The 26643-nt window shown below is 44.0% G+C and overlaps 1 protein-coding gene across 4 annotated transcripts in view; it reads left to right on the top strand.

The window, feature by feature from the left end:
• The window catches only part of CLK2 (CDC like kinase 2), a 747936-nt gene that overhangs the window by 640723 nt on the left and 80570 nt on the right, over window positions 1-26643 (top strand). For all 4 annotated transcript variants that reach the window (XM_044080210.1, XM_044080208.1, XM_044080211.1 and 1 more), the window contains exon 12: window positions 16857-16947. In XM_044080210.1, the coding sequence (XP_043936145.1) occupies window positions 16857-16947 (91 nt within the window). The remainder of the gene's footprint in view (window positions 1-16856; window positions 16948-26643) is intronic.

The following is a 26643-nucleotide window of genomic DNA, read 5'->3' as shown; positions in this document are numbered from 1 at the left end:
CTTCTAGTTCTGGTCCTTCTCCTTCCACCCTTTTTTTTTAACCAAGCTTTGGTATTTGTCTTGTGTAGTTATGTAAACTGCAACAATGATCTTGTGAAGAACATAGTACAGTTGTACAAGTAACTTACTGTAACAGTAGATGCTCAGATAAATCAATGATGCAGCATTAGCACTCCTTCCGTTCTCCTGCCTTTTTCCCTAGCCAGGGTGGGGTTATCCCTCATTTTTACCTTTGCTTTCCTGACAAGGGATGACATTGCATTACATGACTTGACAACTTCATTAGAGCATCAGGCTTCAGCCTACCATTTGGGCAAGAAAGCTGTGACTTCTGTCATGCCCATGCATCCCTCTTATACCACCATCTCATCTCATGTTAAGGTTGGACTATGATGGTATACTGGAAAGGGGGTACACTTGAAGCAGTCCTAAGGCAGCTGCATTTTCCTTCTTGCATACATTTACAGAGTATTACAAAGTGGATTCCTTTTCACAATAAACAAACTATACTTGAACAGGTAAAGGTGTATGCAGTGCATTTTATTTGCTACTATTGTAGATACAGGTGTATTGAGGGTACCATATTTATTGAATGCACAGGTCGATGAATGCTGCTTCTGGTGTCAGAATTAGTAAAATTCAGTATTTGTTGAGTGCAGGAAGAAATGAATCATGCAACATCAAATGGTGCTTTCTGTGATGGTGGTTGGGAATAGGGGAATGATGAACATGGTAAGTGGAAGTAAGTGGTAATGACAAAACTTTCATTTATACCAAAAATGTTGTCATTGGGGCTGTGTGGGTGCATGTTTCGAGAGTTGAGTGCATTGTTTTAGGAGTTAAGTGTGTAGTGTGTTTTGTGTGGCTGATTGCTTGCTTTTTCCTTTTTTTATTTTCTGTGCTGTGTGATTTGAGTTTGTGTGTAAAACTAATTTTAACTAGTTATTTAATCTTGGTTTGCTGTCTGCAGTATGATTATGTTCTGGGTGGGGAGAGGCCCTGTTCAGCCTGAAGCTTTAGACTATATACCTGATCCACTTCAGAATATTTATACTTTTTTCTAGCATACAGTGGGTTTGTGATGCAATTGTAGTATTACAGTACTTTTAAAGTGGATGTAGAGTTGGCCAGTATCTTTGCTAAAGTGGTTTGATTGTCCTTGGAGGTGGCACTGCTCTGGGAAAGAATTTGTATTCTTGAACTTGGCTGAGAGAAAAAGCAAGAAGTGACTGCTCACCAGTTCAGTCCCCAGCAGCCCTGTCTGTATTTTCATACCAAAACTACAGAGGAGATACCAGCTGAAACTCAGGCATTCCATTTAAAGCAAGAAGGCAGTATAGTTTAAAATCTTACAAAACAGTAGATGTCCTCCCTTCATTGTTGCAGTATTCAGTATAGAAGTGTTGTCCCGCCCCAGGCCGCTCGTCACTCTGCCAGTGTATGTAAGCTTAAAAGAGACTTGGTTGCACCATATGTCACATTTATGCTCACTGCACAGAACATATGGCATAAAAGGGATGTACGGACGCAACTACCCAGAACTGAGTTGCCCCAGAAGAGAGCAGTCATCGTAGGACAAAGGAGTCCATGCACATCCAGAAGGAAAAAATGCAGAATAAACGAGAGGGGATTGGAGGGAGGGATCGAATACTGCAGCAGTGCAGAGGAGGACATCTACTGTTATGGTAAGATTTTACACAACTATACTATGTCCTTCTGTATAACTGTTGCAGTATTTGGTACAGAAGGAAGACTAAAAAAGCTCAAGAAACAGAATGGGAAGTGGAAGACTTGAGAAGAGCCCTCAACCGACCCACACAGTATCATTTCAAAACCTGCTCTGGCCATAGAAACCATGTCCAATTTGTAATGCTTAGTAAAGGTATGCATGGAAGACCAAGTAGCAGCTTCAAAGATGGAATTGATGTCCAGCCATTTGAAGGAGACACCAGAAGAGGCAACAGCTGTACCGGAGTGAGCTCTAATGGAAACAGATTTGCCATGAAACGAATAACAAAAGGAAATGGCCTTGGATATCCAGGAGTAGATGATTTGCTTACAGACAGCCAAACCCAAAGACCTGGGATGAAAGGAAACAAAAAGCTGATCCAACTTTGGTGAAAGTCCTAGTACCTGAGCGGTCTGTGCAATTCAGGGTATGCAGGACCCTCTTAGTATTAGACTGAGGAGAAGGAAAAAAGGAAGGGAGTTGTACCAACTGATTCAAGGACAACTCATTGACTGCCTTGGGCATAAAAGGATTAGTACAGAAGAACACCTTGTCCCTGTGAAAAAAAAGAGGAATGACCATAAAGGCTTGGAGCTCAGAAACGCTCCGAGTAGAAGTAAGAGCCAGCAACAAAACAGTCTTCCAGGTGCAATGTTGCAAAGAAGCAGAAGCTGCAGGCTCAGGAGCCACCTGAGTCAATTTGTTCCAAACAAAATTAAGGTCCCAAGGAGGAGGAGTAGGCTTTCATGGAGGCCTAATATGCAGGACGCTGCCTTTAAGAAATTGCTTGACCTCAAAACAAGAAGTCAAGGGCAGTTAAGCAGAAATGTCTGACAAATGAGTCTTCACAGAAGAATAGGCCGAGCCAGACTGGAGCAACCCACACAAATAAGAGAGGACAGTGGGACCCCCTCTGAAAAAGGGTCCTAGTTACGAGCATGACATCAGACCAAAAATCTCTTCCATTTGGACTTACAAAATTAGTTTTTTGGTTGAAGGTTTCCTTGCCTCCTGTAAAACCATAAGCATGTCTTCAGAAAAAAAGTGCCCCTATCACCCACATGTTAGTTGTGAGGAGATCTAACTGGTGAGGTAACTTGTGATGATTGCCGCTGGCCAGATGCATTAAGAGGAGGAACCAGTGCTGTCTCAGCCAAAAAGGAGTCACTAGCAAGATTTTTGGGGAGTCAAGCTGAATCTGCTGCAGGACTCTTGAAAAAAGAGGAGGGAAAGCATAAAGAAACCTCCCCTTCCACAGAAAGGATAGGGCATCCATCTTTCAGGCCAGATGACATGGCACTCTGGAACAGAAGGGAGGAAGCTGCCTGTTCCAAGGGGAGGCAAAAAGATCTGCCCAAGGAATACCCCACAGATGGACAGTGACTAGAAGCATGTCTCTGTGAAGCATCCATTCATGAGCCTGTGTTTTGGATCTGCTCAGAGAATATGCCACAAGATTGCACTCTGAAGGAATGTATACTGCCTGAAGAGTTAACTGATAACTGAGTGCCACTTCCCAAGCCTGAAGCGCCATCCCACAGAGGAGGTAAGATTTTGTGCCCCCGTGCTTGTTGACATACCACATCACTGTACTGTTGTCTGTGTGCATCTTTAAGGGGCCTGGAGAGAGCATGAAATGAAAAGCCTGAAGGGCAAGAATCAGAGCCCTCATTCTTTAGTTTGACTTCTGATAGGAAGGCCAAAGACCCTAAACGTTAAGGTGACCAAGAGATACCCCATCCCATGTGTGAGGCATCGATGAACAGGTCTTGAGAAGGAACTGGAGGGTGAAAGGGGCCGGCATGAGTTGAGAGTGAACTGTGAATCCATCACTTGAATTCCTTCTTCTGACTGAGAAGAGGTACACTGAAATTCAGAGGGTGATGATGCTGCAGCCAAACCGACTTGAGGTACCATTGAAGCTTCTGCATATGCAGTCTAGCAAGAGGAAGCATCGGAATAGAAGACTTCATGAAAACAAGGGCCCGGAGAAACTCCCTGGCTGGCATTGCAGTTAGAGACTGAGAAGGCTGTCAATGACTATACCTTTGGAGGTGGAAGAGAGGCCAACATTGCCACCATCTGAGTCGTGCAACCCAGATGCGCGTGATCCTGAGAGGAAGTCGGGACGAACTTTCAGAAGTTGATAGTAAACTCCAGACTCTGAAGAAGAGGGATGGTGAACTGCAAATCCTGCAACAATTGGCAGGAAGAAGACGCCTGAAGCAGTAGGTCATTTAGATAATGAAAACTCTGAATGCCTTGGAGCGTGCAGAAGGCAATCACAGGAGTTGGGCATTTTGTGAATACCCTTGGAGCAGTAGAAAGGCCAAAGGGCAAAGCAGAAAACTGAAAATGAGAGGAAGCCACAGAGAAATGTAAAATCTTCCTGAAGAGACAGAAAATAGGGCTATGAAGGTAAGCATCTTTCAAATCCAAGTACATCAGAAAATCTTTGGGTAATAAAAGAGGAAACAAAGTTTGTAGAGTAAGTATCCAAAAAGAGGCGATCTCGAGAAAAGCTTTGAGTTGGGAGAGATCCAAAATTAGGTCTCCAGGTGCCCTCCTATAGAGGAGCCAGGAACATCATGGAATAAAAGTCCCATCCTACTTGGGAAGGGGGACAGGTTGAATGGTCCCTTGGTTTAACAGCGGGACCCTAGAACCTCTGGCCAATGAGGATGTTGCCCTAGAGGAAGTTGAGGAATCCCAGAAATAGGAGAGCGAGATGTCCATACCATGAAGTAACCCTGACGGATGATAGAAAGTACCCAAGAGTCTGAAGCAATGAGTCACCAATTTGGAAGATAAAGGGAGAGCGGAACGGGCAAAGAAACCTGGTCTAAAGGTGGGGGGGGGGGTGAATTTTCAGAGAGAAGCAGACATCAAGTAAAGGAGGATTCTGGGCCACGGAAATCTGAGAAGCCTTAGCAGAAAGACCCCGTCTCCCACCCTTCCTGTCCTTACTGGCCTGTCGGGGTTGCTTGTGACCAAAAGCAGATCTAGAAGGATAATTCCTCTGGAACTTAGGAATAAGAGAGACAAAAATATGTTTAAAGTCTTGCAAATTATTGTCTGTATTTTGAAGAGACTTAATCAAGTCAGCAACAGTAACCCCAAAAAAGCTAAGTATTATTCATAGGAGCATCCAACAAATTGTCCTTAATGTCCTCAAGAAGAGACTGGAGATGAAGCCAAGAATAACGTCTCATGACTAACTCAAAAGCCACAGCCCTAGAAGAGGCATCAGCAGCATCATAGCTACACTTATAGAGTGGCGACCCACTTGAGAAGCAGAACAAAAAAAAAGATAAGGCAGAGGATTTGCCATCAGAATCCGGGAGAGCAGAGATAACCTGACAAGCCTGAGCAATCAAAGCCAGAGCATACCTGGTCATGGGGGTCTGGTAATTAATAGCCCTAACGGCCAACGTAGAAGTAGTGTAAACTTTCTTGCCCATTCTCTCCATTGCCCTGCTATCCTTATTAGAAGGCAAAAGTTTAGAAGGTTTGTCAGAAGAGAACGACATCACAGCAAGATCAGCAGAAAGACTTGTAAATAAAAATAGACAGTCCTCAGGAGCCTTATAGAGCTTGTCAGGTTTCTGAGGAGCAGGAGGCTGAGAATCTGGAGACTTGGAAGCAACAATGACAGTATCTAATAAGGCTGCCAACACAGGGAGAACTGCCAATGGTTTAGGAGTGACAGTATCTAATAAGGCTGCCAACACAGGGAGAACTGCCAATGGTTTAGGAGTATCCACCCAAAGCAATTGATAATATTTTTTCTGAATATCTGACACTTCAGAAGAATCACACTTAAAGAATTCCATCATCCTAGCAGTTCTGCCCCCAAAGGATAATTCCTCGAAAGGAGACTCAGGATTAACAGACTCCTGTTCATCAGAACCGTAAGCCAGAGGAGAAGGCATCTGTGAAGAATAGGACAAAGACCCCTCACCAGACAGGGAATCCTCATCTGAGGAATCTGATTCCCTAAACCATTTAGAAGGGATAGAGAACCAAGAAGGAGCAGGTACTGAAACCCTTTGAGGAGGGTTTAGAGCCATTAAGGCAGAGAACAAGCTGTGAGTAAACTCCTGCTCTTCCCTTTGAGGATTCATAGGAGACTGAAACATGCTTCAGTTTGTCTTTTCTTAGAGGGTCATCAGCCCTAACAAATACCAGAGGTTCCAACCCTTTGCGAGATTCGAGAAGAGAATCCAAAGCTTCCTGCCTGATCAATATCTGCATAATCCCTCTACAACCCTCTGAGATAATCAACCGCAGTTCCCACTCAACGTTCAAAGCAGATGCCTGCAAAGCCTCAGAAGACATGCAAAAAGATAAATCCATGCCAGCTTCTGGCAGGGTCACGACAGAGGAATCATACATAAACACTGAACAACCTACAGAGCTATTACCTTCTAGAGAAACGTCCGTGAGGACTGGACAACTAAAGATTCCAGACAAGACCTCTTGCCCTTTTTCTTACCTGTGGGGGTATCTCAGGGTTAAAGGATTCTGCCATGGTACCCTGGGCTTAACTGTCTAAGCCTTTGGTTTTCAAGATAAATGGCCAGGGAAGACAAATGACTTCTCAGTGTCTTAGGCACAGATGCCTTACAGATATGGTTGTGGGAAGCACCCGAACAAGACACTGTTCATGACGATCCTTATGGGGAATCTACTTCCCACACTAACATTTTCCCCTCTTTGATGACATGAGCTCTAGGTAGTGATAAAAAAATACAAGACCGAGAAAGTAAATTTAAAAATAAAAATAACCCCAACAGGGCATGCATCTGGTGGTGGTAAATATTCAGTGCAGCAACAAAATGTTCAAACCAACTGGCAGCAGCTGCGTTCAAACTGGTGGCAGAAGAAGTTGTGGGGAGTGGTGCAAACAAGATTTCTTTTAAGCTTATCTGTACTGGCCAAGTAACAGGCTGTCCAGGGCAGGACATACTTTCTATACCAAATACTGCAACAGTGATATAGAAGGACATCTGCAGTGATTTGCTTTCAAGAATAATGAGAGAATGACTGGGATAGCAGCGAGTTTGGATGGCCAGTATGCAGTTGCTTTCTTAGTAGCACATTTTCTTCTGTTTCCAGCCTGGTTTGTGAACCTAATTGTCTGACGTGCTCATAACATAGTCAAATCCTTTTAGTGGTGCTGCATAAATTTCATTCTTAAAATGCTACGGCGTGGTTGATAGCAAAAATGGCATAGGAGAAAGGCATCTATGTCATGGGACACAAGTTGGAAATTTTAAGTGACTATTCTACTGTGGTTTACAGGAGGAGTCAGCAGCTTAATTCACTCTTGTGCTAATAGAGTGGTCTCACACCCAAATTGTTATATCTGGTAGTCATTTAGGTTTTTTTGGAAGGGTAGTTATAGCTGTTCGGTTCAGTAGAAGTTGCTGCTCTGTTTATACAGTCTGAGCCAGATGTTCTGAGTCATTCACAACAGCAACTGATGCCATTGCATGTGAGCATCTCCCTGATGCAGTCACATAGTACCAAGACTGGCATCAGTAGTTGCCGAATCTGGTTACACAGTCAGCTGAATTGATGTAGGGTGAGGTACACTGCCATACTAAACTGTCAAACCAGAACAAGAGCAACAAATGCATCTTAGAGTGGAGTCATTGGTAGTTCTCTCCACTTTTCAATCTCTGTCTTGTGATTTTGTATCTTGCTTTGAAACAAATGCTGGGGATAAGTCAGTGATGAAGGACAAAAAGTGGCCTCCACTCAAGTCTTCTGATGAATGGGTTTAGACCACGAGCAGTTCTTGATCTTGAAGTTGGAGAAAGTTATGGAAGCCCTTACCCTTCTGGTTTGGGGAACCACTGATCAAGAGGAAGCCTGAAATGAGAAGGAAGTCATGGACATCACCAAATGGGTTTGAGAAGATAACTTCTGGTGATGGGCTCAACACTCTCTGGGGTGGGAGTGGTGGTATGCTTTACTAACCTGATATGATAGATTATAGTAATATTAGTCTGATTAATTAGCATTCCTTTATTTCCAAGTGTTCTGCGTTTTCAGAAGCCCACCTTCTGTTGTTTGGTTGCTCTTTTCAGAGAGAACTCCTAAGACCGCTATATGTCACACAAGGATAAAATCCTGAATGTGACCCAAATGATGTTGATGATTAGCAGTCCTGCTACTGCAGCAGCTATCTTGGAAGTGAGCAGCCAGTGCTGTCTTCCTGTGGAGATGGTAATAACCCAGACTTGTGTCTTGACAGCCAGAGGAGATGGGTTTTGTAATATGGGCCAAGGCATGTGTTCTGCAAGCAGCACATTTGCATGTAGCGTCTTTTAATTTTGTTCTGTACAGAGAATTGGAGCAATATTATGATACTGTCACATTCATCCGATCACCACATAGAGTGATAGGGCCCAGGGGATAAAGATGTAAAGCTGCCTTCGTTGTGGATCTTCCAACTGCCTATTTGTCCCTTACTGTTATTGCTGAACAGCCATTATAATGGGAGAGCAAGCAACATGAAAACCAGTAGGAGGCTTATCTTTTGCAGGCTTTGAGACAGCACCTACTGAAAAACTGATCCCTAGAACAGTAATACTGTTCTGTGCTGCAGCTGAACATTGCAGACGTAACTCTTTAGTATCATATTTGATGCAAGTGAAACAGACAGCGTGCATGTAGTTAAGTTACCACAAAGTGCTTCAGCTGTGACTGAAATTAGTGCATCTGATGATGTCCTTTTCATTCTTCCTCACTATTGGGTCACAGATCAGCTCGGCTGCATTTTGTAGACTTGGATCCTAGTCTCGAGCTTCTCCCTTCATCCATAATGCACCGCACTCTCTGTAGCTTTCTCAGATCTCATTTGCTACCTAGCTGGTACTTATGCAGATTCATGGTCTCATGTGGAACTTCCTCTGGGGTTCTGATAAGTTAGTTTTATTTTTTTCTTCTAACTTTACTGTTAGCATAATTTTCATAGCTTTTCCTCCCCTTCCATCAGTTTTCGCAGGCATTAGGTACTTTTTTTGTCTTACCCTTCCTTTCTGCTGCTCCTTCCAGAGCCATTGGCACTTCTGCCTTCTGTTCTCTGTTTTTCTTCTTTCTGTATTGCAAAAAAAAAAATATCACCTTTCTATTTTTGTTAGTGACAGGGTTTTTGTCTATATTCCTAGCTGTCACCTGCTACGTCATCCTCATTAGAGGCTGAAACTCCCTCAGTGAGTCATTCTGGGTCATTGGAGCCTAGGAAACGCTCTCATAAGACCTCTAGGGCTTCCTCTGGGCCTGTGGCAAAATCAGCAGAGACCTCGGATCGGGTCTTGTCAGGTCCAAGACCCACTTCTGCCCCGTTGCATCTAAGGTGCTCCTTTTATTCGACAAGAACCACTACTGTGACTGTATCTCCTAGGCCATCCTCTTCTACCTTGGATCCAAGTGTTAGCGCTCGCACACTGGAGTTTTCCATCAGGCCAGTTTCCCCAACGTGGCCCTTGAACATTTTACAAAACTCCCTTCAGACATGCCAGGCCTGCATCAGTTACCTCCTGTAGGTCCTCCAGGAGCCTATCTGATGTTGATATGAATAGGATGATGCGGAGGTTCCTCAAAGCTCAAGTCTAGTTAGGAGTGTTGTCACTCCGTTCCCATTCGGATTCGCAAGTGTCCCTGCTACCCTGATTCAGTCTCCTTCTCTGATCCAACCAGTGATTTTGGAGTCACAGAATCCTAGGTACCTGAGAGTGTTGATGTCTGATCCGAGGAAGCTTCTTTCCTCAACTCAGGATGACTATATTGACCGGCTGTGCTGTGATTTCGTTTGATCCGAGTGGATCTGTGATGTCAATTGCTGATCGGGGGGGGGGTGTTAGGGTCCGACCTTCTTGGACCCATCCCTTCCTCTCAGCACTTTGGCCCTCAGCAGTTCGGGTCTGATTCTGTCTGGGGTCAGTGATCAGGAGCTGTTCCCGCCCTTGCTTCCTGGATGGTTTTGGCTTTGAGGGAGATTGGGGGGGGGGGTTCCAGGTCCTTTGGCTTTACAGATTGTGGAAAGAGCTTTCTCTGTTCACAGAGAACTGACCTCTTTTACCTTCGAGCCTCACTTCGTCCCTCACTGGATCGGAGTTCTGAGCCCATCATCTCTGTCCAAGGTCAGCCTACCTCGAGCAGCCTTCAAGTTCTAACCCCCGAGGAAGCCCTCCTTTCTTCCAATACCACCCCTGAACACCCCACAGAGGAGGTTCCTCAGAAGAAAACATACAGAAGGAGGCACATTGACTCCGTGGTGGAGTCATTCACAGAACACACAGACTTTTTAATGAGGGAAAAGGATCCCCACTATCACCACCAGATAATGTCTCCTTTGGAGACATCTTGGAGATTCTTAGGCAGAGAGGTGGCTGGTCAACCCAGCCTCCTCCTTCTGAAGAGTCTGTGTTCTTGGAGGCTTTTGGAGCTGGCCCATCTATGGCTTGGGTGACTGCCCAGGCAGACAAATTCATTGACTTAGTTTCCCGGTGGGCTTGGAGGGAGCCTGACACTATGGAGCCAGTCCCCAAATGTCCTGACAAATTTGTTTGTCCCCCCCCCCCCAAGACATGCCTCATTGGTTTAAAGGTGTTCATGTTGATACCATTGTTGTGGCAGCCACCACCAAGAAGGAGCTAATCAGAGTTCCTCTGTCCATCCACCGAACAGAGAGTCTCAAGCAATGGACAAGTTTGGTAATTGCATTTACACCTCAGCTACATTTGCGCTGAGATCATTAAATTACATGGTACATTTCACTCAATTGCAGAGAGATTTGGTCAAGGAGCTATCCAACTCTCTTGCAGAGACCATGTCGGATAAAGACTTCTAGAAAAATATCTCCTCAGTTGGCTACTCTTGCTTCCATGACCAATCTTCCATGAGGCTCATCTCCGGTTCAGCATAGGGCAACTCAAGGGCAGTTGGCTGAGGCATTGCAATCAGAAGACATGCTTGGATGAGGCTTCGTGACTTTGTGGAACTTTTCAAGGTGTCCTTTGTCAGTGCCTCTTTCAATGGCTCCTCCTTGTTTGGGCCATCCGTCAGAGATATTTACCCACTGTGAGCAGAAAGAAAAGACCCTGTCTGCCATTGGGCTCAGGATTTCTACCCCTCAGCATACCATTGGGCTCAAGATTTCTACCCCTCAGCATACCTCTTCCAGAAATCAGCAAGGTGGTAAAAGGACTTCGTTTCAAAAGTCCTTTTCAGGATCAGTGAGAGGATTCTTCCAGCAGAGGCATAGGAGGAAGTTTCAGTGGTAGACGCCGCCCCAGAGGCACAGGGGGTCTGCAGAATCGGGGCTTTAGAAAACCTTTCTCTGGCAAACCCTATCAGCGCTCCTGGCTGTCTCTGGAGGCAGCTGGGGGTCATTGTTCCTGCACCTAGATGCCTGGACCAGTCTGATAACAAATGCCTGGGTGCTAAGCATAATATCCAGAGGTTATTGCATTCCCTTTTCCATTCCACCTCCAGTGGAACAAAAGAAACTCCCCAACATACCACCCAGTCAGACAGAGCATGTAGTACTGTAAATTCACAAATTGCTGCAAAAAAAGTCATCCAGAGAAGACGGGGACCTAAGATCCATCCTAGATCTGAGCAATCTAAATCCGATATGTAAAGAAGTCAAAGTTCTGGATGGTTATGGTTCAAGTCCATTTTACCACTGTTGTGCAAGGACAATTGGATGTGCTTGATAGGCCTTCAGGGCGCATACTATCGCATCAAAATAGACAGATGCTCCAGAAGGCATTTGCACTTCAGACAGGGAACCAGTCATTACCAGTTTAGAGCACAGCCTTTTGGACTCACCACAGCCCCCAGGGTGATTACTAAATGCATGGCAATAGTGGCAGCTCACCTGCAACTGAATGATTCCATGTGTTTCCATGTTTGGACAACTGGCTTCCAACTGCCCCAGCCTGGCATCAACTACTTCAGGCCAGGGACTATTTGTTCCAGATTTCTGCTCCCTGGGCATTACCATAAATCTTACTAAATCAAACCTGTCCCCCATTCACAGGTTTGAATTTATCAGTGCCTTTCCTGGACACAGGGCACCAGGCCGCTTCTTTGTCACCTCATTGCATAAAGTCCTTAAGAAGTCAAGTACGGGACATAATTTCTGCAGTTTACATTTTTACAGTGTCCATTGGTGAGATTGATACTTCAAGCTCTTGGCTCTGTCTCAACTGCCAGCCCTTAGCATGGTTCTTGATGCAAGTCCTCCAGTGGACTTTGGCTGTTTAGTGGTCTATTCTTTACCAGCAGTTATATGTTCCTTTCAAGTTAAGTCCGATTTGCAGATAACATCTTCAATGGTGGATTTGTTCAGACCTGTTCCTGGGCAGGCTGTTCTTTCTTCCTCCCCCACAGCCACAGTGACAATGGATGCTTCCTAACTTGGGGGAGGAGGGGGGCATTTCGAGGAAAAGATGTTCCAAAGCACATGGTCTTCCTCTGAGACCAGATTGCATATCAACGTCCTAGAAATGAGAGCAGTTCTTCCAGCATTGCAAGCCTTTCAGGACAGCCTCTCCTTTTGAAAGAATGCAGTACACATCGCCTACATGTCAGTAGTCTGGTATGTCAACAAGCAAGGAGGAACCCATTCTTACCTATTAAGCAGAGAGTCCATGAGGGTCTGGGAATGGGTGATATCTTCAGAACACTTTCTAGTTGCAACACATATACCAGGGAAAACTAACATTGTAGAAGACAAACTCATGAGGTTCATTCTGAACCCTCATGAGTGATCCCTCAGTCTGTCAGTGGCAAACCTGATTTTCAGCTATCAGCTGTTGGGGACCAACCTTGCTGCAACCTCTTTGCTTCTCTCCAAAACAACAAGTATAACAAGTACCTCTCTCTGATCTCCCCCCCCCCAGGGGAGTCCTTGAAGGATGCTGCAGTTCGATTGGCCCGCCGGTCTCCCTCTACCATTGATCGCAAAGTTTCTGCAGAAAGCCTGAAGGCTGAAGAGTTTAGTAGTCCTTGTTGCCCCCTACTGGCCTCATCAGGTGTGGTTCCCCCTTCTCTGGTCTTATCTGAAGTATTCCCCCATGGATTCTGGAGCCCAGACAGAACCTCCTCTCTCATCCATCAGGGAGTCAGCATCTCAGTCTACTCACCCTCAAACTGACCACTTGGTATTTCCAGTTCAAGTAATTCTACAGAGGTCCAGGCTTGCTTCTTCTGTTCGAGACATAGTTTAGCTTCCCAAAAACCTTCTAGTAAAAAGCATGCCAAAGAAAATGAAAAGATTGGCCATTTGGGCTTTCAGAGAGAATATCAAACCTTTCTCAGCCCCAATTTCAACCAACTTTCTCTTTTCTTACTTCTCTCTTCAAGGAAGGGGCTAGTTTTTCCATTGTAAAACTTCAGCTGGCAGCCATTTCCAATTTGCATCCTGAAGATGTTTCTGGCTCCCTTGCTACATTGAAATTATGTAAGGCATTTAAGCAAGGGATTTTTCTGCTTAGATCCCTGATGAAAGATCCCACTCTGCCATGAGATCTCACTGTTGTTCAAGGACCAACTCAAAAATCCTTTGAACCAGTGAATGATTGTGAAATTAAATTATTTTCCTGTAAAACCATCTTTTTGGTAGCGGTCACATCAGCAGTAAGAATTTTTGATCTTCAGGCCTCATCATTGAAACCACCTTACATCATTTTTCATAAAGATAGAGTGTCCCTCCATACCAATCCATCTTTTATGCCTAAGGTAGCCACACAGACTAATATTGATCAGTCTATACAGTTGTCCATTTTCTTTCCAAACTTTTCTAGCAAGGTTGAATATATTTTGCATCTGCTTGATGTTCATAGATAACTGCAGTTCTGCCTTCATGGACAAAATGGTGCAGAAGGTCTGATTAGCTATTTGTTTCATTCTCACAAACTGTCTAGGTCAAGCAGTCTCCAAAGTTGGCTAAATGGATTACTGACCGTATTTCACTAATTTATTCAAAAAATTAGTTGAACTTGCCTTGCCCTCTTAAAGCCTATGCTTCTAGATCTAGGGCTACATCATATGTCTTCTCCTCCAGAGCATCCATTGATGATAATTGTGCTGCAGCCGCCTGGTCAAAGACTCTGACATTTGTGACACATTATAAATTAGACATTGTCTCTAGAAGTAGAGCTTCTTTTGGTTGGCAGTGCTCCGGCATATCCTTCCTTGAGGCCACCCAAGAGTAACGTGGCTGGGGACTCTGACCCAGTAGTGAGGAAGAATGAAAATGGACAACACAGATACCAAGTTATGGTAAGTACACAACTTCTAATTTCATTCATTTATGAAGACACAGTATTCTTGTGGTTTTGTGAAGAAATGCCAATACTGCACTGTCTCACTCTCCGCACATGCTCAAGGCAGTTTCCTCCTTTTTCGCATTCAAGTTATCATCGTGAGTCAGGTACTAATAGTTCCGTCATAGTTTTTTTCTGTTAAAAGTGCAGTTGCATATCTTTTGTTGAAGAAATCCCTAGGTATTAAGTCACCTTATTATAGCGGCAGCCTTGAGTGCTTTTTGAAACAAGGTAGATATTAACCGAGTAAGACTGTCACTATTTGTAGTCCATAGCTAAAATTAGGACCAGATGCCAAGGGCAGAGATGCATTTCAGAGGTGTGCTGTCTTGTTGCAGTCTGAATGGCTCCACAGCACTGCTGTTGCCTCCATGTCTATCCCTCACTGCTGTTCGTTGGCCATGTCTTCAGCCCTACAGAAGCAGATTCTGCACCCAAAAAATGTTCTGTGTCCCTTGTGAAAAATAATTTCAGCCACTGGAGCACAGTACTGGCAATATCCCATGATGGATTACTTAGGATTTAACTTGGGAGTCCGTAGGGATAGGGTGCACCTGTATGTAGGGATTCTGAGCAGCAGACTGCAGGCACCTAGTCACCCCCCCCCCCCCCATGTGAGTAGCTGGCATTTAGTATGTAATGGCTTTATAAACTACAGTTTGCATTTTGCACTCTGCATGCAGTATTTCATGATTTGCAAATCAATGCAAGAAACTTGAACATTTGAAGTCATTCTGGTAAACTCGCACACTGTAAATTGAGTAAGCTTGCATTTGAGATTGTGTAGACAAGATGAGTGGCTACATTGCTGTTGTATGGGTTCAACAGTGACATTTGAATACAGGGACTTGGTTTTGAAACTGGAGAGAAAGCGAGTGAGCAAAGAAAACAGAGGGAAGGAATTCCTAGTCAGCAGGCATTTCTCTCATATGGACTGGATACTACCTCAAGATCCATCATTAAACCGTGATAGAAGTCTTCTTTAGGGGACTGAAAATTTTGCTGACTTTGTAGTTAACCTGCATGCATTACAGACAGTAATTTTCTGGATAGCTGTAACGGGTCTGGATAGCTGTAATAGTTGAATCCTTTCACTTCATTTTCTTCTAGCAGTGAACCGAAGTTTTTTAATTTTTCTTGTACCAGCTCTCAGTAGCTTGTGCAACAGTACTTTGGTTTTTCTTGCTTTTACCTGTCCTTGCATGTCACTCGAGGTATTTGTTGCATTTTGCTACATGCTTTTTTTCTCTAGTATCTTACTTTTGCCAGTACTACACTCCGTCACTTATTGGCGTGAGCCTGGAGCAGTTAATTACTAAATTAAACAATTCTACTGATGACTGTTTTTATTTCTCCTACAGATCTGAAATCTGGAACTCCACCCCAGCCCTTAAACAAATACTTCAGGTGAAGTATTTCAAGTCTTGAATAAAACATATAATGAGCACATGTCTGTATTCTTGCTCATCTCCTGGGTAGACAAAAAATCCTATCCATCCACAGTGCATTATAAATGCTGCTATCCCTCACCCTATCTAAAGACACTACACTGCCTGTGTCTGCATCATCCTTTCTTCCTAAACCACTTTCCTTTTCCCTTTTCTTTACTACTTTCTACTCTTCTCCTCATATGCCACACTTGTTTTTATATACCCTGATATTCCCTTTCAGCATCTCCTGGCTTACTACCTTGATTGCCCCCCTCTCTCTTCTTTCATCCCTTTTACTTCATTTCTGTTCTGTATCTCCATCTACAAAGCAACAATCCATGTACTGGCAACTCTACAGCATCTTTTCTCAACAATAATCCTACATCTTGTTACTCAACCTTCCTGTCACAAAGCTTGTGTACTTATCTGTTTTACCGTCTACCAAGTGCGTTGAATGATGCAACTGCTTTTTGTGCTGGCATCTGTTTCGCTGGTGTTACCTTGGTCCTCCTGCACACTGCTATATAACTCACTCCCACCAAAGCGTTACTTAAATACATTTTTTTCCTCGAACTTCACTTTTAAAAAGCTTGTTCAATTACTTCTTTCCTTCTACTTTGGTTTGAACTATTGTACTCCATATTTTATTTATTTAACATTTGTTAACTGGGAAAGTCCGACTTCGAACAAGGCCCAGGGAGAAATGCTCCAGATGCACGTCTTTAATATATTTAGATTTTATTCGTGACTTACATTTTTTTTATTTATTTATTGATATGTTCTGTTGCCCATTCGGCAGTGTTGAACCTTGGCTCTGGAGGATTACACCCCAACACTGTATATATATATAAAAAAAAAAAAAAAAAAAGGCGGGGGGTGGATGGCTGGATGTTGTCATTTGTAAAAAAATTATGTTTTACTGTGTGTTCTAGTGGCATCCATTCTGGTAAATTACTTAGTCATTTTTTTTCTTATTTGCTTTTTCTACCATATGTACAAGCATTTATACTTGGAGCTTTTCTTCCTGTCCTTCTCTGAAAAGGGGCAGTTTATGAACAGATGGGCAATCTTGGTAAACGATTGCTAATTAAAGAAAAAAAAATCGGTTTTAATGCAGAATGTTGTACTTACATTTACTCTAATTCTTGCATTGTTATGATGCACTGCAGTTTTGATGTCCTGGATCTCCCCTGTGTTAGTTGGACCCACCTTGTTCAGCAAACTGAAATAAGTTATGTTACAAATTGAGCCTTAACTTTTTTTCTGTAGTAAAACTGTTCTGCCAGGTTAAGTAACAGGCAATATTTAGTTGATTCATGCATTTGATAACAATGTTTTTGTCTTATGCAGGAAGCAGAAATATTTCTATCGTGGCCATCTGGATTGGGATGAAAGCACTTCTTCTGGTAGATATGTACGAGAAAATTGCAAACCTTTGCAGGTAAGAAGCAGATGAAAATAGTTACTACAGCACAGCCATAGTCAAATATTTGCTATGTATTTGTGATGTAACAGGTGTAATTAATTTTTCAGTAATCTGACCTACCTCATGCTAAAATAAAGAAATAAATGGGCAGCATGTTAAATAAATTAACGCTGTGCTTATGGAAAAAGGTCATCTACTTCAGTTGCCACATTAATGACTGTTTAAAAAATATTTTGTACATGTTTTAGTTTTGCAGTAATTGACATAGTATAGTATGTGGTGCACTGAGAAAGAAGTGCTCAGACATTTTCAGTAAATGAAAAAAAAAATGTCTGAGGTTTTAGAAGAGTTAGACTGCATTAGCTAAGAAGTGGATCAGTCAAGGTAATTCACAAGTGTCAGTCTTCGCTGTATCCCTGGAGCATTGATTATCAACAGCTTATTTTGTTGGCACTGAAAACGATTATAGCTAAACTGACTGGTTTTGTTAAGAGACTAGATGGCAAAGAAAACAGTGATATTGTTGCACTCGAGAGTGAGCAAACACCAAAAAGTGAAGTGATGAGGAAGCAGTTTGACATTTGATGTCAAAATGTGGCAGGGTATAAGATGGTTGTGACAGAGAAGATGGCTCTTAGGATTTTTTTTTTTATGAATTATGGGATTGCCAGAAAAAGGAGAAGCATTAAATTGTACTGGATACAGTAAACAAGATGATGACCTAGACTGATGTTCTACTTGATCATATTCCGTTTCACAGCATATCGACTCCCTTTATTGATACCAAGATTGGTCGTAAGAAAGCCTTGAGTGCTGGCAGCAAAGCCATAATCTCTTTTTACATTTGTGTTTCTGTGGGCTGTATCCAAATGGGTATGGACCTTGAGAGTTCTGAACATATGCAACCCAGACCAGGTTTGAGACATCAGTTGTTAGGAGCTAGTTGTGGACTTCTTGAGTGTGAAGATCACCACCAAGGTTCTATCTGACCTGAATGGACTACCATTCCATGTAATAGAAGGTGCAGAGAATGATGGTACTGTCTTCTCCAGGGACTACGATTATAGAGGCCAAATGGATTTTTGGTACCACTGGAGTTTTTCATGTGCGTCTTTGTCAGTGGTACCATCAGAGTAGTAGAAGCCACACAACCCAGTGCCCAGAGGCATTCTTTGCCTTTTTTTTTTTTCTTTTTCCTGTACCATCTTAAGGAAGTATTGTTTCAATCGTTCCTTCTTTTCATGGGGGAGGAAGGCATTTTCGTGGCTTGAGTCAAAATTGCCCTCAGGAATATCATTCTTTTGAAGGTATGAAGATGAACTTGGAAGTACTGAAGGAAAACCCGAGCCTTTGGAAGCCATTTGTATAAATAGGCAGACTCTGTCCAACTTCTCCTGTACTGTTGTCTAAATCTGACAGTCATTCATAGACAGGTAAACTTAAATTCCTTTTGTTCTGCAGTAAGTTATTACTGGAAGCAAGCACTTTATAAAAACCCTGCTTGTGGTAGCCAAACCAAGGGACAAGGAAGTGAACTGGCAGTGGAAACCCCTGCCTCGAACCTGTGAAAGTGCCTTTCTCCTTGAAAATGGAAATGTGAAAAAATGCACAAAGTTACTGCCAGATCTTGAGGAAACGTAAGTGATAGTAACACTTGTAGTGTCAGTCTTTTGAATTTTGATACTTTGAGGTAAGTACTGATTTGTCAAAGGTCCAAGATGGGGTCTCCGGGGCCCCCTACTTTCTGGGCACCAGTAATAGTCTTGAGTAATATAGCCTTTTTTTCCTCTCTGGAAAAAGGGAACAGCCTGTCACCCCCTAGCACAATGATCCACTGAACAATGGGAGAAATTTTATATTATGTAAAAGGGCATCAAATTACCAGTAAATGTTTTGAGCCCATTCTATAAGGAAAAATCTAATAAAGGTACTTCACAAGGGCTGCCATTCACATTGTGTGTTTTTGTCTTGGGCCTAATCACAGCATCACTAATTGTAGTATCTGCCGGGGCTGTAGTGTCTAGACTGTTAGGAGAAGAGTAAGAGTTCCCTTCAGGGCTATCTTGAAAAGAAGAGGCTTGATGTCTTGGTTCAGCCACCATCATATCATCTAGTAATATGTTGATGATTGTGGATATCTTCACTTGGAAAATAACGAAGCATCTTAAGGAAAAACAGGAAAGGGACACTAGCAACTTAACCTTAGATCTTGATATCCTGATTCTGCTCAAGGGTGCTGTAAAATGAAGCGCCTTCATGGCCCCTGACCTGCTCACTTGAATTATCCATGACTTCTGGCATTGACCCTTTAGAGGCTGTTGTGCTTTTGGACCAAGCCACGTCCTTCCAAGCTGAATGTTTTCACAAGAATGTTCACCCTAATACCCTAATCTGATCTATGTTTTGCTGTGTCTGATGGGAAAGTCCTGTATGTCCGAAAGATCAAGCTCCTGGTCAGCCAGGTCAACCAGGCAGCAAGCCCAGCAGTCCAGGTGCAGGACTTTCCTCCCATTCACCTCCTAACAGATGAACCCTCATAGTCCCCCTTCCCAGACTCTTCCCCAAGAATGGTATTTCCCTGGCTTAGGGGTTCTTTTTTAAAATCTTTGTCAAAATTCCAAAATTTGAAATGCTTTCCTTTTCATTCTCTTTAGCTAGACTGAAAGGGTGCTTATCATATTCCCATTGCCAAACCGTTCAGACTTTTTGTTTTGTAAGATTAAGTTCTCTTTCTTGCCCTTTGGACTCTCCACTGTATCAAGGGTATTCACAAAGTGTCTACCCCTAGTAATTACTTATTGCAGACTTAAAAAGGCGTGTTCACCTTTTTTTCCATGTTTGAGCAATTTTCTTATCTTTGCAAGCTTTCTGCAGCTGTCAAGAGTCTTTGGCAACTGCTCACAATCTTTTACTCAGTCTGAGTTTTCAGATCAACTTACAAAATCTTCTCTCATCCATTCAGAAATAGTTGTATTCATGGAATATGTAATACATTTTGCCCTGGGAGGTGCATTTCTTCCTTAAGATAAAGTAGTGATGTTGCAGCAGTCTGTCCTGAGTTTCTTCTCTCAAGGCCAAGTATCTGCAAGGGAATTTCTCAAGATATTGGGATACATGTCATCAATGATTGTCATGCTTCCCTTGGCCAGATTCTACATGAGAGAGTTCCAGTGATGCATCAGTCCAGTCTGCCTTCTCTTTCACTGTAATGTTCCTTTATGCTTTTTCACCTCTTACACTCATATTTGGGATTCTTGTACACATCCAGAAAGAGTCTCTCTAAAAAAAGTGTGGTGGTAACTCCCTTTTGCCCAGGATATAGTGGATGTCCTGAGTGAAATCACTTTTGCAGTATTCCAAACAAGTGGGCTATCACTGCTGACATACATCCAGGGTACCAAAGATTAACCTTCCCTAAGTTGTGCATCCGACATGTGACCTCACCTCACATGTGGAGGAGTATATGTAGGCAGACATATGAGCATGGAGCCTCAGACTGTCTTGCCCCCAGCCCGTTCATACATTTTGCATCTATCAGACTGATCGTAGTTTGGTCTTTGGTGTACTTTATATTCATTAAAGACCGGTCAGTGCCCTGTTTTGGAACCTTCTTTTGCTTATCCCTCCTAGCCGACATGTAACACAGACATAGCACAACATAATAGAGAAGTGCAAGTGTGGCAGGCAAATCCCATACAAAAATCTGCATACCCAGTGTGTTTTCTGCCTAGGCACAGAACACTTACTACAAGACCTATTCCATCTGCCTATCCTTTTTTCCAAAGACTTTGCAGTCCCATTTGGTTTCATTTAACACTTTCTTGGAGAACCAGTGTCTGAAGCATTTGGCTCACTCCAAGTTGGTGGATCCCTCTTCTCCAGACATACCTCTTACTCTCAAGGAAAAACTCAGAGCCCAGGCCAGATACTCTTGTCTACCATCTCTTTATTCTGACACACCTGCTGAGGTTCCAGAACCTGAGATACATCTGACTGCACCTCTCTTGCCCTCTACCAATACCCTGCCAGAGGTGGGTATGTCGTCAGAGGGCCTTACGATTGAGGAATTGGCTCCTATAGACAAAGACGAACCACAGATCATATCCTCAGAGAGCCCAAAAGCATCTCACAGATTCTAGTTAGGGAAGAGATCTCTGGTAGGTTAAGAGGTATGTCAGGGGTCTGAACCTCCCTGCTGGGTGCATGTGGACATCACACCAAAAAAAAAAACATTAAGCCTGCCTTCTCTTCTCCTATCTAGGGAGAAGGAATGGATAAAGTTTGCTCAAGGCCATTATGGCCATGAATCCTCCTCTGTTTTCTCTCCACCCTCCTGTTTCCACACCCTGTAAACTTACTGTGTGGGTTCATCATCTTCTGAAGAGGAAGATGCCTCTGACTCTGAACATTCTCTGGCATATTCTTCTCAAGTACCCTCCCCTGGGCAGCTCCCTTGTGATGATAATGACTCCATTTCCCTTGACTTTCATGTGGAAGAATCTTCAGTTGGAGAGAATTGTAAACATGGTGAAACATAGAGTGGGAGTCTAGACAGATTTCAGATGTGCAGAAAAGAGTCTGTAGCCTCTTAGAAATGGGCACTCTTGCTCCTTCACCTGTCCTTCCAGTTCTGGAGGCTTTCTTGAATGCTTTTCAGTCTTCCTCGGCTACCCCTGATTCACAGCCGCCTGTCCACAAAAGACCAGATGGATGAACTTCGGATGCCCTTCTGTTCACTTGCTGCAGTATTCTTCACTTGAGGGATATCCCTGCCAGATGGCGCCCTGATGTCGGCTAGTATACCAAAGACTTTTCACCACTGTAAGGTACATGGTATGTCTGGCGTAGGTTGCAGTCCATACGTAGGCCATAAAAGAGATGTATGCACGTACTGTCCTAAGAACTTTACTGCCACCAGGTTGAAAGCCAGCTACCAAACGTTGGTCTTGCAGTTTCCAGCCTAAACATTGCCATTTTTCTCAGATAAGTGCCCCGTTGGGGAGTTTTTCTTTGTTCCTTTTTAAGTCATCCAGGAAGGGCAAGTGCCAGTGTGGAAGACAAATTCCACATGAGGACAGCCATACCCAGTGTCTCTTCTGCCTAAGCCTTAACCACGACCGTAGGTCGTGCAGTATTTGCCAGTTGTTTGTTCTGAAGACCCTTAGAAGCAGGCTTAATTCCCTAGCTTTGTATCTGGAAAACCAGCATTGAAACTTTTAGCTAAATGTATAGCGGGTGTCCTGTGATCCGAAACTGTGCTTATGAAGCATAAGGCCAAATAAGCTAGGCGTATGCTTGCCGCTACACTTCTGCCCTCCAACGTCCCTCCCAAGGCACCCTTCAACCCAGAGGTACGTGGGATCTCTGGCTCAGAGTCACAGGCCGAACCCATTTCTGTGGTCACCTTGCCTTCAGCTGTGAGCACGTCTCTAGAGGTTGAGCAGACATCTGACTTGGAAGTCAAGGGTGAACCAAGGCTCGAATGCATCGAGGACCCTAGGGGGGTTAACTTGCAGCTCTGCATCCATAGGTTCATAGGTAAGTACTAGGCTATCTTCCTGAGGGCATCTATAAGCCTAGCCAGAATGTGTTGGCTTTTGCCATCCCCTTAGATTAGTTCCCTGTGCCTCTGTCCAGCAGAGCCTTTAGTTCCCTGTGCCTCTGTCCAGCAGAGGCACTGCAGTGGTCCCCAAGGTAAATTTTCTGTTTCCCAGCCACTCGTCAAGGTTTCTCTTGAGTGTTAGTGAGGGTCTCTGTCGAATGTAGATTGGAATCCTGTTCCAACGCATGGGGCGTCTCTGGGACAGGAATCTATCCCTCCAGCACGTCCTGTTTATCATTGTGGTGAGGTTTAGATCCCTAGAGTGTGTGGCTCTCAGGGATTTGTTTTTTTTTTTTAGGTGGATCATGTCCATCAATTCTGGGTTGGACATGGCATTGTATGTCAGGCAGAGATCACCTCTGAGTAAGCGGTATGCAACCGAGTACAGCTGGAGTTTCTTCAGTCAGGCTGCATTAGGGCATCTCTTTGAGGCCAGTAATCCTCTTGGTGAGGTACTTCTGTGGTCTTTCCAGCTGTTGCAGGTGTCTTGTAAGTTACATCCCAAATGGGGCATTGTACTCTTATGATGGGTCTGATGAGTGATGAGTAAAGGGGCACAATAACCTCTCTTGTTCTATATGTGAACCATTTTGTGATTAGGTGGGCCACATAGAAGGATTTTCTAGCCACCTTGGCAATATGATTATCAAAGGAGAGATTACTATCTACTTGGGTCCCCAGATCCCTTATTACATTTTCTGTATTTAGGGGACTACCACATATGTGGTAGTTCGTGGGTACTTTGTTTTTTCCAGAGGGGATGACTATGCACTTTTTGGCATTTAGCTTGAGGCCATGATTTTGACAGCAGGTATCTGTCTCAGTGAGACCCTTCTGGAGGATGTCTGTATCAGCCGGAGAGTCAGTTATGGCCCCCACTTTGCAGTCATCTGCGAACTTGGTCAGCCATAGTCCTCCTGTGCTTGCCTGTACCTCTGAGAAGTATATACCGAGCAGCAAGGGTCCCAGGACTGAGCCCTGGGGGATGCCACTTGTAACCGGTTTAGAGTCGGACCTAGAGCCTGCAACTCTCACCGTGTGGGCCCTATCCATGAGCCAACTGGCAACCCATCTCGTGACGTAGGGGTTTATGTTCAGGCTGGTGAGCTTGTCTGTAATACCAGAATGGGGAATGGTGTTGAAACCTTTGCAAGGTCTAGGTAGGCTGTGTGGACCTCCTTTCCCTAATCTGAAGCCTTGGTAACTGTCTCAAAGAAGTCCACCAGGTGTAAGAGGCATGCTGTTCCCTTAACAAAGCCAAACTGGGTAGGGTCCAATGTTTGGAGGCTCCCAATGTCTCTGTTAATGAGTTCCATGATGATGTGCTCCATAGCCTTGCAGACCAGGCTAGTCAGCCTTATAGGGCGATAGTTCCCAGGGTCCGTTGTGGCTTCACTTTTGTGGAGCGGGATAACTGTTGCTGTACGCCACTCTATGGGTACGTAGCCTGTAGAGAGGCTGAGTTTAAACAGTGTGTTTAGGTGAGGGGTTAGTTCATTTTGGAGCTCGTGTATGCCGCAGCCTGGGACACTGTCCGGTCCCATTGAAGCTGTGTTTTTGGCTTTGGATAGGGCTGTTTTAACCTGGGGCTCTACATTCTTCTGGTATGGTTATGGGCCCTTTAGGGGGTGAAGTTTGCACTAAACCTGTCTGCCAGAATGTTGGGAATATCAGTCTGTTCAGTGTATATTTTGCCATTCTGCACTAACTCAGAGCAGATCTGAGAGTTTCCACTTTGGTTCTTAACATAGCAGAAGAACACTTTGTGGTTATCTTTGGAGTCCTTGGCAATTTTTCTTTCGAAGCTATCCTTGGATGATTTTGAGGGATCGTAGTTTCTTGCTGATACTGATCAGGGATGTCTTTTCTTCTTGGGATTTTACTCTTTTCTGTACTCGTTTCCTCTTCCTGTTTTATAGCATGTTTATGGCAGGGGTCCACCAGACTGGTTTCCTTTTCTTGGAGGAGTGAGTCTTGGTTTTGCTTGGGATAAGTACGATCCATGCATTCTTGCAGGTGCTCAGAGTGCCTTTGTAAGGAATTCAGCAGCTTAGACAGCGTTGTTCTTTAGCCTGGGGGCTGTAAACCTTTCCACCTCAGTCTTGAGTAACGTGAAGTTTGCTTTTGAAAAGTTTTTCACGGTGGTTTCCTTGATTCGGGGTGGGGGCGGAATGTGGATATCCAGAGTGATTCGTCTATGGTCTGATCTAACCAGTGAGGGGGTTGACCTCCATTCTGGACCACCGGTCGCCCATGTTGGTGATGACCAGGTCCAATATGTTGGCACCTCTGGTGGGGGTGTTGACCAGTTGATCCTGGGCGTTCGAGTTTATAAATTCTAGGAAGCGTTGGGCACGGGAGTTAGTACTTGAGTAGTTCTCCCAGTTAATGTTTGGGTAATTGAAATCACCCAATATTAGGGTCTTTGGTAGGACCTTCATATTTTCCAGTGTCTCCAGAAACGCAGAATGGGGATCCTGGGTCATGGTGGGTGATCTGTAGCAAGCTACAATTTGAATTGCAGATGTTCTTCGTTTTCCATTGCTGCAGTCCTTACTATTGGGTATAGTCCGCGTCCAGTCGGCCCGAATACCAGAGTATAAGGCTGACGTCGGTCATGTCGCCTTAGACTGACGTCAAATCGCATGACCGGCGTCATATCCTCAGTCTTTTTGCCGCATGGTCCGATGCAGAAGCAGTTTTGCGAGTGCAGGTTGGCGTTCTGAGATATTCGAGGAGTTTCAGACCGAATCAGAGTTGGCTAAGTACCCGTTGGGAACATTTTGGTTTTTCTTGCCTCAGTATTTAACGGATGTCAGAAAAGTGAATAACTGTATTTCTTGTGAAACAGATACCGCATAAGGATTACCATACATTGTGTATACCTTGTTTAGGGCCTGAGCACGGCGTTGTTGGTTGCGCTCTTGTGCTAGGTTTAACAAACGCACTATTAAGAGGAGGTTAGACTGTGCCAGGTTAGTGTTTGGGAAGCGTTGCAATTATAAAATGCCGTCGGATGCTCCGGCGCCCAGCGCAAGGACAAAACAGCGAAGCCTAGGGTTGAAGAACCGGCGGTCGGTCGGTTCTTTAGAACTCAGTGGAGCGGAGGTTTTGCCAGGAGTTTCTATGGAGTCTCGGCAGAAACTTTACTGTTACAGGATGTACCATCTCAGGAGGCAGGCCAGGCTGAGGGGCTTCTCAGGTAACTATTCTTCCCTCTCTTCCCAAAGTAGTTAGAGCCTCTCCTTCTGTTGCTAAAACTTCTTTTAGAGGTAGGCCAAGTTCAGCTTCAGTGGGGGCTTCTCCTAGCTTTTCGGTTCTGTACCTAAGAAACATATGCTTAAAATGGCAGAAGATTTGATTACTATGATTAGAGGTTCTATGGGCCCTCCTGATAAGAGGCCTAGGGTGGAACCAGAGTTTGCCAGTTTTGAACAGGGTTCAGAGGCTTCTGAGTCTTCTGCGGAAGATTTGCAGGAGTATCCTCCTTATTCTGATTCTGATGTGGATGATGCCACTCCTTGCTTCTCCTCCTGAGGATTTTTCATTTTCAGAGACTCTGCATTCCATGAGGGAGCACTTTAAATGGGAAGGCCAGGATTACTCTGATTCCAGGAAGAGGCTTAGGGAATTCTTGTTTTTACCCCAGCATAGGCCCTTAGCTATACCTCCTGTGTTGAATGTGGTGGAAGATGTTTTTGCAGAGGCTTCCCTGAACCCTGATTCTTTGCCTCCTGCTCCTGTTAAACCTGATAGGTACTATAGGGTGCCCGAAGCTCATAAGTATTTGTTTAAGAGTCCTAGGGCGGACCCAGAAACTATTTCTCAGGGGCCTAAAGGTGTTAAAGCCTCTGTGGTTAAAAATCCTGTTCCCACTGACAAAGAGGCGAGGGCTTTGGATAGGTGGGGTAAGAAACTGTATACTTCTTCCACTCTAGCCATGAGGGCGTTGAATTGTCAGTTTCACATGCTGAAATATCAAAATTATCTCCTTTCACAATTGAAATCTAAGGTGGATGCTTTGGCGGAAGGTATTGAGTGTAAAGAGTTGCTGGATTTGGTTTATGTGTCTGAACAAGTGGGCAAGCATTCTTTGCAATGTGGCTTTG

Source organism: Protopterus annectens, chromosome 8.part0, assembly GCF_019279795.1.
Source record: "Protopterus annectens isolate FY-2018-M chromosome 8.part0, PAN1.0, whole genome shotgun sequence".
Lineage (NCBI taxonomy): Eukaryota > Metazoa > Chordata > Ceratodontiformes > Protopteridae > Protopterus > Protopterus annectens.
Note: the sequence above shows the minus strand (reverse complement) of the source record. Positions and strands in the feature narration are given on the sequence as shown.